Source organism: Carcharhinus amblyrhynchos, unplaced genomic scaffold, assembly GCF_965287045.1.
Source record: "Carcharhinus amblyrhynchos unplaced genomic scaffold, sCarAmb.v2.hapA scaffold_52, whole genome shotgun sequence".
Taxonomy (NCBI): Eukaryota; Metazoa; Chordata; class Chondrichthyes; order Carcharhiniformes; family Carcharhinidae; genus Carcharhinus; species Carcharhinus amblyrhynchos.
The window spans coordinates 140407-161125 of record NW_027649793.1 but is presented as its reverse complement, the minus strand read 5'-3'; the positions used below and the strand labels follow the sequence as shown (position 1 = coordinate 161125).

Sequence of the window (20719 nt, the reverse complement as noted above, 5' to 3'; positions counted from 1 at the left end):
GACTGCCACGCTGACCAATAGGCTTTCAGACTCTCCGGAAACCAGTCTTCCTCGCTCAGAGTGACGGCATTTTAACCATTCACCTGCCACCAATCTGGAATCCCGCCTCCCTCACTCAGAGTGACAGGAGTTCCGGCCAATCGGCTTCTCCATTCCCCGGAATCCCGCCTCCCTCACTCAGTGACAGACACAAACAACATGTTGAGTTTCTGCTTCTTGGATTTAATGATGAACTGTGGAATCTTTGAGAAAAACTGTTTCTATTCCAGTGATTCTCAGATTGTTTTATTTGAAGAATCATTTTACAAATGTAATCATGGAGCCCCCAATGTAAATTATAATTCTATATAATAACCACAATATGAACAGGTTCCATCAGTTTACAGCTGGCAGGAGGCAGGGAGACGGTGTGAAATTATGGGATGGATCTGTCAGAGACCTTTAATCCCGCAGATTGTCAGCGGCGCCGAGTTTTCCCCGTTGTTATTCGATCCCGGAAAGAAGATGGGAAAGATTCTCTCAGTGAAAGTGTGGGTGAAAGTGTGGAGATGGGACATGTTGTCCGCATTGTAAAATGACACCTGTCCACCTTCATAGTCCAGGGAAACCCCGATCTTCCGGGGATTCACACTCGGGGTGAGGCGGGTCTGTGAGGGGGAGGTGAGGGCGAAATAACCAGTTCCGGGTCTCAGCCTCACCATCCAGAATCCGGACTCAGGTCTCAGGTAGATTAACCCTTTCCTCTTCACAGACTCTCGGGCCACTCCCAGAACCCACCGTGTCTTCTCCCCCACCTCCACCTCCCAGTAATGTCTCCCTGATGTGAATCCCTCTGATCCCAGGACACAGGGGCAGAGATTAAACCTCTCCGGGGTGTCAGGGAGTGGCTGCTGTTTGTCTCCGAGTCTCACACTGGTCCGGTCCTCAGACAGGATGAGCCAGGCATTCGCTGTGTTCGGATCCAGAGTCAGAGAGGCTGGAGTTGGGGGAAAGTTAAAATAACACAGTCAGTGATTTAGAGAGAGGATGTGGGGGGGAGAGGAGAAAGCAGAGAGGTTTGTGAGGGGGAGGGGAGAAACAGCAGGAATATGATGGGTGCATGGAACAGAGGGAGGGGAGAGGAGTGGGAAGAAAGCAGAAAGGAGATGTGAGGATGAAGGGAGAGAGTGAGAGAAAGGGAGGAGGAAGAGAAGGATATGGAGCACTGAAGTGGGCAGAGGGAAAACAGAGCAGCAAACAGAGGGAGCAGGAGGGTGAAGAGAGAGAATGAGAGCAACATGAGGAAGAGGGCAAGTCAGAGCCTGAAGGTTTTAGATACAGTGTATAGACAGCAACTGGGTGGCAGATATTGTGGCAGGCTGTAAGAGAACAATATGAAGATGTGGAGTGTATGGGCAGAATTTAACGACCTCATTGTGGCCGTTTTGTGGTGGAAAAATGTCATAAAATCTGGCATGATATGACTAGCTGGAATGGAGCCCATTTTTGCACCCATTCCCATTTTACCACCAAAGAAATTGGCACAATTGGGAGCCTGTCCAAAATGAGTGAAGCATCAATTTGAATCATTTGTATTCATCACAACGTAGTTAACAAAATTCACTCTGAATCATCCCAACTCATTTGCTGCAGTTAGAATCAGTGAGGAAAACACTTCAAGTACAACAGTCGCATTCAGAGAGCAGAAAGGGTGAGCGAGGAGGTAAGTCTGAGATTTCAAATGGCTCTGTGTTTCTGAGGTGGGGGTGGGGGTGGGGAGGTTGTTTCATACTGTACAGGTTGCATTTTGGAGTGCAGTGAGAGGCTGATGCTGTTCACAGGGTTCGACTTTGGATTCTCAACGCTGACCCAAGTCTGAGTGCTGATCTTGGGTCTTATTGCTGAATCTGGGTCCTAGTGCTGGCAGCAGCAAGGGCTTTTGCTGGCGGGGAATGGGCTGGAAACTCTCTGAAGTGGCAGTGCTGCAGCCTCAGAATTTAAGAAGTGCTGTTTGAGGCCTGGACTGCATGGATTTTAGGTTTGTGTTTGTGAGTGGAGGGGAAATGAGGACAGCTGTGTTGCTGGTGGTCTTGGTGGGGGGGGGGGGGGGGGGTGGCGATGTGCGGAGTATGTTTTGCTAGGGAGCTGTGGGGGGGTAATGTGGTGAGAGTGCATTGCAGGGGTACTGGGGAGGTATAAGGAGTGTGTGTTGCTGCGGGTCTGTGGGTTGGGGAATGTGGGGAGTGCATGTTGCCGAGTTCTGTGATGGAATGTGAGCAGTGGGGGCTGCTGGGGGACTGTTGGGGGTATGGGGATTGTGCGTTGTTGGGGGACCATGTCAGGGGGAGTGTGAGTTGCTGGGGAGATGTGGTGGGGAATGGGGGTAGTATGTGTTGCTGGGCTGGGGGCGAGCAGAGTTCTTTTAACCTCTCCATCTGTCTCTCCTCTTCCTGAAACACCCCCTCCACACCCACCTGCTCTTCATATGGCTCTTCCAATGTAACCTATTGGTCTTACTGTTCTTTGAGGAGGAGGGGCAGGAGGAGAATGTATGTGAAAATGAATAAGAGCATGGGAAGGGGCCGACTGGGAGAGTGGATGGAGAATGGGGATAGAGAGTGGGAGGGAAAGGTAAGTGCTTGGCAGAGAGATTGATTGTGTGAAGTAGCCAGAGAGATAGTGGAAAATACTGAGGTAAGAAGGAGAGATTGATGGGGGACAATACATGATCCTCGCTGGAGTGTGGCCACACAGGCAAGTGATCCCAGATAATTCTATCCCAGGCTTGCTTATTCTGTTTAAATTAGTATTACAATAAATTTAAATAGTTCATTCAACCTTGCAACCGTTCCAGGTGCAAGATTTATCGCGCCTGATACCCAGTGCCGGTAAGATCGCGTGAGGTGAGAAACCGGGTGTGAACCTGACTTCTCAGCTCTCTGGCAATCTTACCAGCTCACTCCGCCCATCAGCTGGTGGGGCACAATGGTAATGTCATCCCCAAAGAGTCTACAAACAGACAGGTTTGCTGTCTGACAAACATTTGGCAGATGAAATATCATGTAAGAAAATGTGAAGTTATGCACATTGATAGGAAGAATAAAGAAGCTGAATATTATTTAAATGGAGAAGGACTGCAGAAAGCTGCAGCTCAGAGGGATTTCTGGGTCCTTGGGCATTGATTACAAAAAGCTAGTGTGCAAGTTTAGCAGGTATTAGGAAAGACAAGTGGAATGTTCATCTTTACTTGAAAGGGAATGGAGTATAAAAATAGGGTGATCTACACAAGGCACTAGTTAGACAACAGCTGGAATACTGTGAGCAATTCTGGTCCCCTTATCTAAGGAAAGATATACTGGCATTGGAGGCAGTCCAGAGAAGGTTCACTAGATTGATTCCAGGTATGGAGACATTTTCTCATGAGGAGAGGGTAAGTGAGTTGGACCTGTACTCATTGGAGTTTAGAAGATTGAGAGGGGATTTTATTCAGACCTATATAATTCTCTGCAGGCTTGACAGGACAGACACTAAGGCATTGTTTCCTCTTGTGGCAGAGTCTAGGATAAGAGGGCATAATCTCAGTGTAAGGGGTCACCCATTTAAGACATAGGTGAGGAGAAAACGCCTATGTTTGATCAGTTATGGTAACATTAAATGGCAGAGCAGACTTGATAGGCCAAATGGCCTCCATCTGTTCCCATATCTTATGGTCTCATGATCTTAGAAGGGGATAGAAATGGTACTCATTACTCCAGATATGGTCTCACTGAAGTCCTGTGCCCCTGCGGGAACAATTGCATATTTTTGTACCTGGGTATCCTTGCAATAGATACTAACCTCCTATTTATATTCCTAATTACTTACTAGACCTGCAGACTAACTTTTTATGATTTATGCACCAGGACATCCAGCTCCCTCTGTAACCTAGAGTTCTGCATTTTCTCTTGGTACAATACCAGGCCAGACCAAACCCTAAATTTGTTACGATCTTGGATGAAACCTTAATATTTGGTATTGTCCAGGATAGGAACAATCATGTTTTAGTTCTTGGATCTAATTTGAAATGCCAGGTATTTACTAAGAGTATAAATTGTAAGAATTAGGAGCAGGAGTAGGCAATTTAGCCTCTCGAACCTGCTCCGCCATTTAATACAATCCTGGTTAATCTTGTCTCAGCCTCAACTCCACATTCCTGCTCCTTTAATCCAACCCTTCAATGCCAAACTAATTAAAAATCTGTCCAGATCATGTCTGTGGGATGGTTTCGGGGGTCAGTGATGAGGTCTGCGATGTCTGTGAGGGAATTGGTGAGAAAACTGGTTTAAACCACGACTGTCTGTTCAGTGCAACTTCAGACCTGAATCTCCCACACTCAGTGCATTGCAGGGATCACAATCATGGATATTATTAAATACAGTGGGGCGCGGCATATTCACACCAAACAGCCTGAAATCTGTAGGATGAGCGGGAATCTGTGCATGTGCACATCTTTGGGCGATCACTGAAAAGATCTCCCAGCATTCAGATCACTGCCCTCCAACCCCCTCAGACATTGCTGGCCCCCACAGCCCCCCGACAAACACTGCTGCTCTCCACAACACCCTCCCACCCCCACAGATATTGCTGGCCTCATTGGTGGCCCCCAAACCACTTCCCCCCACCCAGAGAAATCGCTGGCCCCACAGCCTACATACAGACATCACCGACCTTATCGTTGGCAACCCCACCTGCTATTGACTTTGCCGCCGCCCCCCCAACCCCCAGACAGACAACGCTGCCCTCCCCATACAAAGATCCCTCCCCCCACCCCACACAGACATTGCTGCCCCTTCCTTACAGACATCGATCCCCCCCCCACCCCCGCTGTACAGTCATCACTGCACACCCTGCCCCCCCCACCCCTCCCCTCGCACAGACATTGCTGCCTACTCACCCCATGCCCCACGGATCTGGATAATGTGGATACCCGCCGAACATGCTGACTTCACTGCTGCCCTGCAGAGAACTTGCGTTGTGCTACCATACACAACCCCAGCTTGCGAGCATTCCCTCTCTTGAATGGGAGTCCTCAGTATTGCACCTGCCCTGAACACAGCAGCTTATTAATTCAGAGCTCTGAGTATTGCACCTCCCCCAGGACACAGCGGCTTATTGAATGGCAGTCAATCAGCACCCCGAGGGACGCATAACATTCAATTGAAAGCAGCCTTCAAAATTTCTCGCAAGGATTTGTTGCCAACTGTCCCTTGACTGGCCAAAGTCACTGCAACCACCACCCCCCAAGAGCTGTATATAAACTGCAGGAATGGACACACACTAATCACACCACAAAGATATATTTGAGGAAATCAGCCCCAAGATTCACTGAGGCCGACCAAGAGCGCCTCCTTGATGCCATGGAGGAGAGAATTCAGTTGCTCTTCCCCAGCCAGGCACCTCGTCGAAGGGGTGCAGTCACCATTGGCATTGTGGGAGGAGGTGGCAGAAGTGGTGAATGCCTGGAGCCTGACGCTGTGCTCTGGCCGGCAGGGTCAGAAAACACTGTACAACCTTCTTTGAGCAGCAAGGGTGAGTGAGCATCCCACTTGGAACTCCGCGCTTTCTTGGCACAGATCTCAAACCCTGTGTGAGCATTCAACAAGGCCCCCTTCCCCCAGGAACAGAATCTAACCCCTTCCCCTCACCCCTCAAGGAGCACCCTTCAGTGGTGACCCTTTTCCCCTCAACTGCCAGCACAAAACTCCCGAGACACAGGCACACATTACACACCATGCATTTGAATATATTAATGCTTGCGAGACACCTCATGCTCCTACAGCAGAAAAGCATAACTGCCACGTGAGGGCACAGAGTGGCGATGGTGTGCCTGACCTGCAGCAGCTGACCAGCGTTGAAGAGCGTACCATGGAGTTGGCAGGGGGAGATAGTTCATCCAGAATGGTGACATTCAGCCAGGTCAGCATCCAGTTTGCAAGTGAGCATAAGCATCGCCCTCAATGTAAGTCCTCTTTGAAATAAGTGTGATGCTGTGTAGAATGTTTGACCTCCCTTCCCCTAATGTGTGTTTTGTTTGCAGTTTTGGGCACAGAGGAACCTGGCCCTTTGTGTATTGGTGATCCCACCACCACGCCCGCTTCCGCTGTTCTGGAGCAAACTGCCCACGATCCCCCTGGAGAATACCTTGGAGGGAGACTTTGAAGAATCTTCTGAGGACAGCACCACTGAAACGGCACTGGCATCTACCACACAACCCACGAATACAGAGACTATCACCACAGTGGGTAGCTTTAGTGTTGAGGATTCTGAGTCACTATCTGGTGAGCACATCACAGACACTGATGCACATCCTAGGGCTCGGGCACATAGAGGTCAGCCAGAGGCGATGATTCAGCTGTCCTCAAGCCAGATGCCGAGCCTCGGGGCCAAGGCTGGTGGTGATGCATCAGGAAACACGAAGGGTTGTGGAAGGGCTGTCAGCAACCATGCTGCGACTGCAAGGCTGTTTAGGGGAGTCCAACAGAGTGCTGCTGCAAGAGGTGGTGCTGACACAGTGTGTGAACCAGGCCAACATTGCAAAGGTTGCGACCACAGTGGAAAGTCTGACCCAGGGGTCTGTCCTCATGGGTGACAGTGTCCAGGACATCCTGGAGACACAGCAGGCCATGAGCGAGGGTGTTGGTACCATCCAGGAGGCACAGCCTTTCTTAGCCATGGGTGTTGGGAAACTGTTGGCCATGGCTGGGACTCTCACTGGCATTCTGGAGACACAGTTGGCCGTGTCTGTGAGCCTCGATAACTTAGCCCAGTGTCAGAGGGCTACTGCTGAGGGGCTCCAGGGCCTGGCTTGCTCACAGAATGCTGCAGTGGAGGGGCTCCAGAGCTTGGCCCAGTCTCAGACGGCCAGAGCTGAGGGATCACAGATCATGGGGAGATGCATCTGAGCCTCCAGGACTGGCACGGCCAGGTGATACCGGAGTTCCTGGAGCTCAGTCCAGCTACCCTGGCGTCCCATGGAGTGTCCCTGGGGCCTCTGGGCCCCACAAGTGAGGAGGAAGGGCTGGGGCCCATGCCGGGGCCTTCCGCCCAAGTGATCCCAGACATCCCGAGACCTTCTGATTTCCCCCCCCTCCGCACACCGGGGCATCTCAGGGCCAGCTAGAAGAACAGGGTGGCACCAAAATAGTGCCAGCGGCTAGTCAGCTGGGGCCCTCCAGGTCCCGGCCACCCAGAGGACACCCGCCAAGGGCATCACAGGCAACGCGGTGTGCATCATTGCTGGACACCTCCACCTCTGATGTGCATCCTGGGGTCGCACATAGAAGCAGCAGTAGACCACAGAAAGTTAGAAAGTTCGAGTTCACTAAGAGAACATGTGTGAAGGTTATCCGTAGTCAGGGTTAATTGATCACTAACGTTAAGAGCACAATAAACTTTTATTTGCACTTCACAGCTGTGACTAATGTGTCTCTAATTCCACACCTCCCTGCCCCACCCCACCCCAAAGTGCAGAGTTGTCCCCATTCCCTTGCATAGAGGTGCTTGGAGACTCAGCCACATGTGAGAGACTGCCTGTCCTACCTTCTCCAACACCCACCAGACTCTTAGTGCAAGTGAGCCCCTCCACCACTCCCGTCCCCCAATTGCCCAACAAACATGTCTCCCCAACCCTTACAGCTACTTGGGCCAGGGTGGCAGCGTGCATTCAGAGTAGAGGTTAGGGATCAGGCTTGAGTGGCCCCAGGGACAGGATCCCAGTGTGCCACAACAGTGAGTGGTCATCATCCTCCAGCTTTCAACCAAGACACACAACCACTGCCAGCCCAGGCACATTAACAGGTTTGGATCTTTCTGGGGGGGATATGGTGGTGGGTTGACAGAGGCTGTGGAAGGGTAATGTGATGGTTTGAGGGCCCAGATCAGTTTGGAGGGGGAATAGCGGCTGCAATTGCTCCTGGAGTGTGGTGGTTGCAGCCCCCTCACTGCACAGCACCTGCTCGGTGAAGCGGGCTGTCATCAAGGCGTCCCTCGCTGCCCTTCCCGGCCGGGCACCTGCTATCGCCTCCATCCTCTTTCCTCTGGCTCCTCATGTGGTGGGACGACCACTTTGCCCCCTCGCCCCTCATCCTCCTCCTCTTCCTCCTCCTCCTCCTGCTCCAGCTGGTCTCCCTGCTGCTGGGTGATGTTGTGCAGCACACAGCAGATCATTATAATGTTTGAGGCACACACAGGGTCAAACTGGAGACCCCCCCAGAGTGGTCCAAACAGCGGCACTGCATTTTCAGCAGGATGATGCACCGCTCTACATGGGTGCTGCATGGGTCTCGTTGTAACAGGTCTCCACCTCGGTCTTGGGCCTCCGCACAGGTGTCATCAGCCGTGACCTCAGTGGGTAACCTTTGTCGCTCAGTAGCCATCCTGGTAGCCTGGGCCGGTCTTCAAAGAGGCCGGGGATGTCCGACTGCCTGAGCACAAAACTGTGATGGACACTCCCTGGATGGCATGCATCGACCTGCATGGTCCCCATTCGATGGTCACATATGATCTGCACATTTAGGGAGTGGAACCCTTTCAAAGAACTAAAAAAATTACAGCACAGGAACAGGCCCTTTGTCCCTCCAAGCCTGCACCGACCATGCTGTCCGACTGAACTAAAATCCCCGACCCTTCTGGGGACTATATCCCCCTATTCCCATCCTATTCATGTATTTATCAAGACGCCCTTTAAAAGTCACTACTATATCTGCTTCCAGTATCTCCCCCAGCAACAAGTTCCAAGCACCCACTACTCTGCATAAAAAAACAATCTGCTTCGTACATCTTGTTTAAACTTTGCGCCTTGCACCTTAAACCTGTGCCCCTGGTCATTGATTCTTCCATCCTGGGAAAAAGTTCTGTCCATGCCTCTCATAATCTTATAAACTTTTATCAGTCGCCCCTCAACCTCTGTCGTTCCAGTGAGAACAAACCAAGTTTCTCCAACCTCTCCTCATAGCTAATGCCCTCATACAAGGCAACATCATGGTAAATCTTTTCTGTGCTCTCTCCAAAGCCTCCACATCCTTTTGGTAGTGTGGCGACCAGAACACTATATTCCTTGTGCAGCCTAACAAAGCTTCTATAAAGCTGCAACATGACTTGCCAATTTTTAAACTCATCTCCCGGCCGATGAAGGCAAGCATGCCTTCTGCCTTCTTGACTATCTTCTCCATCTGCATTGCCACTTTCAGTGACCTGTGTACCTGTACACCCAGATCCCTTTGCCTATCAATACTCTGAAGGAATCTGCCATTTAGTGTATGTTTGCTGTCTGGATTAGACTTTCCGAAATGCATTACCTCTCATTTCTCCAGATTAAATTCCATCTGCCATCTCCATCCAAGTCTCCAACTGATCTATATCCTGTCGTATCCTCTGATGGTCCTCATCGATACCTGCAAATCTATTAACCTTTGTGTCGGCTGTAAACTTACTCAACAAACCAGTTACATTTTCTTCCAAATCATTTATATATATTACAAACAGCAAAGGGCCGGGACAGACTGCAAATCATTAGCAGATGTGTGCCCAGTGACAGCAGATTCCATGCAGTCCATGTCTGAACCTCGGCACGCCAGCCTGGAGCAGTAACTACTTCATCTGGTTAGGGTTCAGTCAGCACATGGTGCACTCCTCTCCCAACACTCAGTGTATCCCCTGACCATAGCCCACAGCAAGACAATGCCACTGCACAGTGCTCTGGAGGGAAAGGCTGAGCAGGATTCCTTCAGGGACCCTCACCCACAGAGCTCTGAGAAAATAGAAGCACCCCTGCCCGCAACCCAGATATCACTGATCCACAGGCCAACATCTGAAGGCAGCAGGAAGAAGCCCACCAAGCATCTCCAGGGCCTTCCTACAACGTCCCTCACACTCTGTACGCTGCGCATACTTCCTGACGCCAGTTCAAGGCTGCCACACCAGGTTGAGTCTTTTATATATCTACTCTGATTTGTGTCAAAAGTGACATCACGCCAAAGAGGTGGGAGATGCTAACCTGGGTGGAGATTGTCATGTCGATCCCGATAATGGCATTCCAAAGTATGGTAAGTGATGGAAATCAGTGGTCGGACCGTTTTCAGTGTGGTCCCGGCGGCCCATTTTTTCCCGGTTAGGGGATGCGCGCGGGTCGTAAACACTCTGGGGAACCTGTGAAAAGTTCGACACAAGCATCTCCCAACCCAACCCGCCAAAAAACGAGCGCATTGCAAAGGGAGAATTGCCCCCGTAATTTCTCCTCACCTGTGTTTTAAATCTGCCACCCCATATCTTAAAACTGTCAGCTTTTGGTTTAAATCGCCCCACAAGAGGAAACATCTGCTCTGAATCTGCTTTGTCAATGCCCCTTTGCACCTTGTATACCTCAATTATATCTCCTCACATTTTTCTCAGCTCCAGAGACAATCGGCCTAAACTGGCGAACCTCTCTTCATAAGACAAACCCTTCATCTCCAGAATCAAGCAAGTGAACCTTCTCTGAACCATCTCCAATGCAATTCCATCCTTCCTCAAGAAAGGGCACAAAAACTGTACACAAGTGCAGTCTCACAAATGCTTTACACAATAGCAATAACACTTCATTAATGTTATGTCCCTTACCTTTAACAATAAATATGAAGATTCCATTTGCTTTCCTTATTACCTTCTATACTTTCATCCTAGGTCGCTAATCATTTGCCTTTGTATTTTTCCTATTAAAATGGATAAGCTCACACTTATTCACTTTAATCTCATCTGCCAAATTTTGTCCTATTCACTTAAACTCTCCATACCCATTTATAAATTTCTTCTTTTGTTATCACAACTTACTTTCCCATCTATTTTAGTGTCATCTGAAAATTTGGCTATGGTATCCACTATTCCCCGAATGCAGGAGGTTAATATAGATTATAAAGAGTTGGGGTCCGAGGGCTGAACCCTTTGGCACCCCAAAAGTTACATCTAGCCAACTCAAAAAGCACGCATTTATCCTGACTTCCTGCTATCTGCTTGTTTGCCAATGTTCTATCAAAAATAATAAATTATCCCTCATCCCATGATGAACAAACCTTTTGTGTGGCACCTTATCAAATACTTTCTGGAACTCCAGTTATACTACATCTACAGGATCATCATTATCCACTTTGCTTGTTACATTTTTGAAGAACTCAAGCAAATTTGTCAAAGATTTGCCCTTCAGTTGTCTAAAACCTTAGTTAGACCTCACTGGGAGTATGGACATCATATCTTAAGAAGGATGACTGAACCATGGAGGAAGTTGCAAGCAGGTTTACAAGAATGGAACCTAGGCTTCAAGGGTTTAGTTACAAGGATAGTTTTGAAAAATTTGACCTTTATTCTCTCGAATTCAGGAGGTTGAGGGGTGATTTAATAGAAGTCTACAAAATATTCACAGGGAAGGTCAGGGTGGATAAGGATAAACTATTTCCACTAGTTGAAGGCCTAGAACCAGGGGCCATAATCTAAAAATTAGAACCAAGTTGTTCAGGAGAGATGTTAGAAAACAATTCTACATGTAGAGAGAGGTGGATGTTTGGAACCCTTTCCCTCAAATAGTGGTGGATGCTGGATCAATTATTAATTTTAATCCCTACAGTGCAGAAGGAGGCCATTTGGCCCATTAAGTCTGCATCAACAACTATCCCTGTAACCCTACTTATTTCGCCTGTTAATCTCCATGATACTAAGGGGCAACTTAAATGCCCAATTCACCTAACCTGCACATCTTTGGAGTGTGGGGGGAAACCACAGCTCCCAGAGGAAATCCACACAGACACAGGCAGAATGTGCAAATTCCACACAGACAGTGACCTGTGGCCAGAATTGGACCTGGGTCCCTTCCGCTGTGAAGCAGCGATGCTAACTACTGTGCTACCGTGCCACCATACTTTAAGTCTGAGATACTTTTATTCAGCAGGGGTATCAAGGTACACGGGCCTAGTACAGGTATATGAAGGTAGGCCACAGATCAGCCATGATCTTATTGAATGGTGGAGTGAGTTTGAAGGGATGAATGGCCTACTCATATTCCCATGTTCCTATGTCCCTTTTTCTAATGATGAGGATCATTCCAAGTTGCTCCCTTTCTATGACCTCTGCATTTTCTGTATCTTTTGGGATGGTAGCGTGCTCTGTCGTGAAAACTGAGGCAAAACATTGACTGAGGATCTCAGCCATTTCTGTGTTCTGCCATGATCTTATTGAATGGCGGGGCAGGCTTGAGGGGCTAGATGGCCTACTCCTGCTCCTATTTCTTATGTTCTTATACAATCTTGATCTTCAATTGAATGGCGATGCCTGCCCCACCGAGAGGAACAATCTGTAGAATGGACTAATCACAGGTCTTAAAGGGACCACTGGAAACCCCTTTGGAAATGATGCTCTGTTTCCTGCTCTATAAACCGCAAGCGACATCATTATCACAATGCTGTTCCAGTGAGTTTGTGGTTTGGAAATTGGTTTTCTCATTTTCTACATTCAAACACTGACTGTTTCTCAAAATTATTGCACTGCTCCTGCGAGAATGAAGGCAGCTTTTGATGATTTCTCTGTGACCAGATGAGTTACTTTTCTTACTCTTGCTCACTGTTCCTTTCTCTCTCTCATCCCCACTGTTTATCATGAGGGCTTCTTGTCCCCTGTCCCCTTTTCAGGAATCACAGAACATTTTCCCACAGTGCAAAGCTGTGGGAAACTGGACAGTGATTTTGTTCTGAAGATCAGCCCTCAGAATGGATTGAGCCTCTAATCAAATTCATAGAGCGGAAATGTGAATATTTAATCTGGGACCTTAAAGCCTGTTTAGTTTCTTCACAACTGTATTGGTAATCAGGAAAATGAATATAAGAGTTTTACCGGGAATACTGGGTTTCATCATTTCTCTCCAAGCTGTGCACTGAAAAAGGTATTTGAACTTCTCGATAGGCAGGGCGGCATCAAATACTGAGAGTCTGCGCTCACCATCACTAATCCTGTAAACGTTAAAAAGAGATGCAAGAAAATATCCAAAGTGAAATGGTAATCTTGTTTTTTTTAATTGAAAAAGATAACTCATAAATTCAAGAGCAGAGAATGGAAACAGTCATGTCCTGAAAAAGGTTCAAAATCTGACAACAGCCCATCACACACTGCAGGAAGTGATAAACATTTAGTCTGTCCACTTGCTGTATTATAAATAAAGTTTGTAGAACAAAGACAAAGGCTGAAAACACCCCAAAGCTGAACATCCAATTCTGCAAACAAAAATGATACTTTACTAAGTTTATTTTAACAAATAGTGGATTTCAGTAAAGAACATGTCCTACCTTCTCTCCCGACAAGCTTCCTCCTGAAAGAAATGAATCAGGAACAGTGAGGATGACAGTAACAGATTTCAGGAGCAGTTAGACAGGCTGGTGAAATGAGCAGACTCAGAGCAGATGAGATTTCACACGGAAATGTAAAGTGATGCATTTTGGAAGGAAGATTGTGGAGCGTAAAATAAACTGGAATTGAACATCAGTCCCGCTCACAGACACAGTGACTCTCACACACCGTACCAGACACACCCACACACTCACAACATGCAACTGGAACTGGATTTCAACGGGAAACACAGAAATAATCACAAAGCAAGTTTGAAGCTGAAGAAAACTCATTCTCAGGAAATTACAGGTATTCCCAGAAATCTGCAGATAGTGTGGGATCCATTACTTCAGAGACAGCAGGAAAACCATTCAGGAAGGGACACAAATTCTGTTCAATTCGGTTAGTATTTTTCAGTAAATTCTATATGAATTTCACAGTTAAGAACATAAGAAATAGGAGCAGGGGTAGGCCATCTAACCCTTTGAGCCTGCCCCGCCATTCAATAAGATCATGGCTGATCTGAAGTGGATCAGTTCCACTTTCCCTCTTTCTCCCCAGAACCCTTAATTCCCCTGTCTATCAGAAACCTATCTACCCATGACTTAAATATATTCACTGAGGTAGCCTCCACCACTTCAACAGGCAGAAAATTCCAGCGATTCACCACCCTTTGAGTGAAGAAGTTCCTCCTCAACTCTGATCTAAACTGCATCCCCCCTTATCTTGAGGCTGTGCTCTTTAGTCCTGCTATCCTTTCTAAGCGGGAAGAATCTCTCTACCTCTACGCTATCTTTCCCCTTCATTATCTTATACATCTCTATAAGATCCCTCCTCAGCCTTCTAAACTCCAACAAGTACAGACCCAGTCTATTCAGTCTCTCTTCGTAGGCTAACCCCCTCATCTTCGGTATCAGCATAGTGAATCTTCTCTGCACTCCCTCCGCACCACAAGTACCGTGACCAAAACTGCATACAGTACTCCAGCTGTGGCCTCACCAGTACCCTGTACAGTTGCAGCAAAACCTCCCTGCTTTTATATTCTATCCCCCTCGCTATAAAGGCCAACAATCCATTCGCCTTCTTGATCACCTGCCGCACCTGCAGACTGGGTTTTTGTGATTTGTGCACAAGGACCCCCAGGTCTCTCTGCACCGTAGCATGCTGCAGCTTTATACCTTTTAAATAATAATCCCTCCTACTATTGTTTCTACCAAAGTGGATAACCTCACATTTGCTAACATTATACTCCATCTGCCAGGTCCTCGCCCACTCATTTAGCCTATCCAGATCCCTCTGCAGACTTTTCACACCCTCCACACAATTTGCTTTTCCACTCATCTTCGTGTCATCAGCAAATTTTGTCACCCTACACTCAGCCCCGTCCTCCAGATCATCTCTGTAAATGGTAAACAGTTGAGGCCCCAGCACCGATCCCTGTGGCACTCCACTAGTCACCAACCGCCAAACAGAATAGCACCCATTGATTCCAACTCTCTGCTTACTATTAGACAGCCAATCCTCTATCCGTGCTCACACCTTACCCCCAAATCTGTGCACCCGAACCTTCTGCAGCAACCTTTTGTGAGGCACCTTATCAAACGCTTTTTGGAAATCTAAAAACACCACATCCACCGGTTCCCCTCTGTCTATCACACTAGTCACATCCTCATAGAAATCCAATAAATTCATTAAACACGACTTCCCCTTAATGAATCCGTGTTGCGTCTGCTCGATCAAACCATTCTTTTCTAGGTGCCTCGCTATTTCTTCCTTGATGACAGATTTTAGCATTTTTCCAACTACAGACGTTAAACTAACCGGCCTATAATTCCCTGCCTTATGTCTGCTACCTTTTTTAAACAGCGGCGTAACATTAGCTGTTTTCCAATCTTCCGGCACTTCCCTGGAGTCCGGCGAATTTTGATAAACAATTACTAAGGCACCCGCTATCACCTCTGCCATTTCTTTCAGAACTCTGGGATGCATTCCATCTGGTCCTGGGGACTTGTCTACCTTCAGTCCTGTTAATCTATCAAGCACTACCTCTCTAGTGACAGTAATTGCATAAAGGCCCCCATCTCCTACCATCCTTCTATCTTTAATATCCGGCAAACTATTCGTGTCCTCCTCCATGAAAACCTAGACAAAAAACTTATTTAAAGCCTCAGCCATTTCCTCATCGCCCACCGCTAAATTTCCCCTCTCATCCTCCAAGGGTGAAACATTCAATCTAGCCAGTCCCTTCTTCTTTATATATTTGTAAAACCTTTTACTGTCATTTTTTATATTTAGAGCTAGTTTAGCTTCATACTCTATCTTTTGTTTCTTTATCACCTTCTTTGTCATTCTTTGTTGATTTTTAAATCTTTCCCAATCTTCTAATCACCCACTATTTTTAGCCGCTCTGAACGCATCAGCTTTTAGTTTAATACTCTCCATTTCCTTAGATAACCACGGCTGGTTAACCCTTCTCCTACAGTCCTTCTTTACCACTGGAATATATTTCTGCTGAGTACCGTAAAAGATCTCCTTAAAAATCCTCCACTGTTCCTCAACCGTCCTACCAACCAATCTGCGCCCCCAATCTACATTTGCCAATTCCACTGTCATCCTATCATACTCCCCTCTGTTCAAACAGAGGACACAGGTTCGGGACCCCACTTTCTCATCCTCCATCTGCATCAGAAATTCAATCACACTATGATCACTCGTCCCAAGAGGATCCCTCACAAGAAGATCCCTAATTCTACCTGCCTCGTTACACAGCACCAGATCTAAGATAGCTCGCTCCCTCGTAGGTTCCGTTACATACTGTTCAAGGAAACTATCCCAACAGCATTCCAAGAATTCTTCCTCAAGCTCACCACGTCCGACTTGGGTCATCCAATCAATATGCAGATTAAAATCCCCCATAATTATCACTGTTCCATTTCTGTACGCATCAAATTATTTGCTTGCTTATTGCCCGCCCCACCTCAAAGTTATTATTTGGGGGCCTATAGACCACACCCACCATCGTCTTCCTCCCCTTACTATTTCTTATCTCCAGCCACAACGATTCCACGTTTTGCTCTTTGGAGCCTATATCTTCTCTTACTACCGCCCTGATATTATCCTTAATTAACAGAGCTACCCATCCCACTTTTTCCTCTCGTCTATCCTCCCTAAACACCTGATACCCCTGGACATTCAGCTCCCAGTCCCGGTCACCCTACAACCACGTTTCCGTAATGGCCACTAGATCATATCCATTTGCGCTGATTTGTGCCATCAGCTCATTCACTTTGTTCCGAATGCTTTGTGCATTCAGGTAAAGTGTTTTTACACCAGCTTTTATTTGGACCTTATTTGTAGAAATGCTACTAACCTCTCTCATGCCCCCTACTCCTTTTATTAGTGAAACATCCTCAACATTTATCTGTACACATACCCTCTCCTTTACTTTAGATTTTATAATTCCACCACCCTTCCCCGCCCCCCGCAATTAGTTTAAAGCCCTATCTACAGTCCTAGTTACACAATTCCACAGGACTCTGGTCCCGGCATGATTCAGACGAAGACCATCCCATCTGAACAGAACCCATCTGCCCCAATACTGGTGCCAATGCTCCACAAATTCAAACCCATTCCTCCCACACCAATCCCTGAGCCACACATTCATCTCCTTAATCCTATTTACCCTGCACCAATTTGCACGTGGTTCAGGTAGTAATCCAGAGATAACCAGCTTGTCGGTTCTGCTTTTTAATTTGGTTCCCAGAACATCATACTCCCTCTGCAGATCCTTAGTCCCTATTTTGCCTATGTCATTGGCACCCACATGAACCACGACGACCAGATTCTCACCCTCCCATTCCAGGTTCCTCTGCAGCCCAGATGAGACATCCTGGACCCGAGCAGACAACACACCCTTCGGTATTCTTTATCCTTGTCACAAAAGACAGTGTCTATACCCCTAACCACACTATCCCCAATTACTACTACATTCCTCTTTACTTCTTCTGCTTTGACCTCTGTCTGCACCACTGTACCGTGGGCAGTTTGCTCGTCTACCTTGCAGCCCTCGTTCTTGTCCACACTGGGGGCAAGAATCTCAAAACTGTTGTGCAGATTCAGGGGCTGAGGCTTTTGGGTCCCCCCCCCTCCTTCCTCCCCCCAACCCCCCTCCTTCCTCTCACCCTTCCTCCCCCAACCCCCTCCTTCCTCTCACCCTTCCTCCCCACACCTCCCCCCTTCCTCCCCACACCCCCCTCCTTCCTCTCACCCTTCCTCCCCCCACCCCCTCCTTCCTCTCACCATTCCTCCCCACACCTCCCCCCTTCCTCCCCACACCCCCCTCCTTCCTCTCACCCTTCCTCCCCTCAGCAACCTGTTCCTGACCCTCAGAGTTAGTCAGTTTAGGGGGTTTGACTTTCTCTTGTAACGCATTATCCAGGTTACACTCCCCTCCCCGATGAGCCTCAGTGTCTGAAGCTCAACTCTTCAAGCAACCAGCACTTACTGCAGACATGGTCACATTATTGTTACGAGAGAGGCGGTGCTCAACAGACTGGAGGGACTGATTGTGGACAAGTCCTCAGGACCGTATGGAATGCATCTGAGGGTTCTGAAAGAAATGGCGGAGGTGATAGTGGATGCCTTGGTGGTTATTTTCCAAACGTCGCTGGATTCCGGGGAAGTGCTGGAAGATTGGAAAACGGCTAATATTACGCCGTTGTTTAAGAAGGGTGGCAGGCAAAAGGCAGGGAATTATAGGCCGGTTAGTTTAACGTCTGTTGTAGGTAAAATGTTAGAATCCGTCATCAAAGAGGAAATAGCGAGGCATCTTGAGGGGAATTGCTTGATAGAGCAGACGCAGTACGGTTTCGTTAAGGGGAAGTCGTGTCTGACAAATTTATTGGAGGTTCTATGAGGATGTGTCTAGGACGGTGGATAGAGGAGAGCCGGTGGATGTGGTCTTTCGTGATTTACAGAAGGCGTTTGACAAGGTACCTCACAAGAGGTTATTACAGAAGGTCAGGGGTCATGGAGTTGGGGGTAGGGTGTTAGCGTGGATAGAGGATTGGTTGACAAATAGGAGGCAGAGAGTGGGGGTTAATGGGTGGTATTCGGATTGGCGGTTGGTGACTAGTGGAGTGCCCCAGGGTTCGGTGCTGGGGCCTCAGCTATTTACCATTTATATAGATGATCTGGAGGAGGGAACCGAGTGTATGGTGTCAAAATTTGCTGATGACACCAAGATTGCCGGAAAGGCAAATTGCGCGGAGGGTGTGGAGAGTCTGCAGAAGGATCTAGATAGGCTGGGCGAATGGGCCAGGAACTGGCAAATGGAATTTAATGTTGGCAAATGTGAGGTTGTCCACTTTGGTAGGAATAATGGTAGGAAGGACTATTACTTACGTGGCGAAAAACTGCAGCAGGCGACGGTGCGGAGGGACCTCGGGGTCCTTGAGCATGAGTCGCAAAAACCCAGCCTGCAGGTGCAGCAGGTGGTCAGGAAGGCGAATGGGATGCTGGCCTTCATAGCGAGGGGGATTGAATATAAAAGTAGGGAGGTCTTGCTGCAGCTGTATAGGGCATTGATGAGGCCCCAGCTGGAGTACTGTGTGCAGTTTTCGTCGCCGCACTTATGCAAGGATATTTTGGCCTTGGAGGGAGTGCAGAGGAGGTTTACTAGGCTGATACCGGAGTTGAGGGGGCTGAGCTACGAGGAAAGGCTGAATAAACTAGGCCTGTACTCGTTAGAGTTTATGAGGGGAGATCTCATTGAGACATATAAGATGATGAATGGGATGGATAGGATAGAGGTGGAGAGACTCTTCCCGCTCAGAAAGGACAGTAGGACTAGGGGGCACAGCCTCAAGATAAAGGGGGGGTGGTTTAGAACGGAGTTGAGGAGAAACTTCTTCACTCAAAGGGTGGTGAATCTCTGGAATTCTCTGCCCGTTGAAGTGGTGGAGGCTGCCTCGCTAAATATTTTTAAGATGTGGGTTGATGGGTTTTTGATAAGAGAGGGGATTAAGGGTTATGGGGAGAGGGTGGGAATGTGGAACTGAGCCACGACAGATCAGCCATGATCTTATTGAATGGCGGGGCAGGCTCGAAGGGCTGGATGGCCTACTCCTGCTCCTATTTCTTATGTTCTTATGTTCTAAGTACCTTGGAGTCCACCAGCTCCCACATCATACAGAACCAGCACATCACATGTCCCTCCATCAGTTGTTTAGTGTGAAGTTTCCCTGAACTGAGCCGCAATATATTTCCTCACCTTCAGAAATATCAGCTTGTCTTTTTGCTCCATCTGTTTCTGCAACTTTGAGAGTTTCTCCTCAATAGCATTTAAATTCTCCTGAATCTCTCGAAGGTTTCTCTCCATCGGTTCTAGAATCCTCTCCTCTTCTTCCCTGAGATCTCTGAGTAATCGCTGCTCTTTCTCAGTGAGAATCTGGTGCATTTTAGTGAACTCAGATGTGATGTGGGTCTGCAGACTGCTCAACTGTTCCTACCCAATAAAATGTGAAACATAATTAACGTCCCGTGATAAAGGGAACAAAACTAACCGAGATCCCAGAAAATCAGCACAGGGAGACCTTACCCTAACTTCAGAAATTTTCCCTTTCTGTTTCTGTTCCGTTTCTAGAATCACCGATTTCTTCTCATTGAGAGAATCTAAGGAAGATTTCAGCTGATCCTGGGATTGGGAGAGAAAATCACAGAATGAAAGTGCCAGAGCAGGAAAATGAGCTCTCAGTTTTCAGTTATTTCCCTTTTACCTTGTAGATTTCCACGGCTTCATTGAAAGGCAGGAAGCGGTGCTCTCGGTGTTCCCGCGAAACCACACAAGTGTAACAGATCAATTTCTCGTCAGTTTCACAAAACAGCTTCAGTTCTTCCTGATGTTTCTCACAGTGAAGTTTACTTTCCTTCTCTTTCCGATTCAGGTTTAATTGTCGAGCTTTCTCGGCCAGATTCGCTAAGGCCCGATTTACCCTGAGGTTTTTTTCCAGAAACTCCTCTCTACATTCCGGGCAGGAGGTTATCTCCTTGTTTTCCCAACACTGGGAGATACAGGAGCGACAGAAGTTGTGTCCACAAACCAGTATTACCGGATCTGTGAAGAAATCGAGACAAATGGGACAAATTGTCTCCTCGGTCCAACTCTGGATCTGTTGTCTGGAAGCCATGTTCACACTCAGCACTTCCTCATTCAAGCCGCTTTCAGTTTCGGTGTTCCTGCCGCACATCCTCAGTTCAGCTATTTCCCGATGAAGTTCAATGCAGCACTCAGGGAATTATTATTACAGAGCGGGCCATGTCCTCACCACTTTCACACTGGAGATAAAAACTGGCGCGGTCT

General features: G+C 47.8%; 1 protein-coding gene across 1 annotated transcript; it reads right to left on the bottom strand.

Annotated features, from left to right (window-relative positions):
* Positions 1–431: 431 nt before the first annotated feature.
* On the bottom strand, positions 432–20546 carry LOC145337543 (zinc-binding protein A33-like). Its single transcript, XM_080182335.1, has 6 exons — positions 20136–20546; positions 19958–20053; positions 19631–19864; positions 13320–13342; positions 12885–12986; positions 432–996 (listed from the first exon to the last, which is right to left on the bottom strand). Exons 1-6 carry the CDS (start codon positions 20544–20546, stop codon positions 432–434), a joined length of 1431 nt encoding a protein of 476 aa, XP_080038461.1.
* Between the last annotated feature and the right edge of the window lie 173 nt (positions 20547–20719).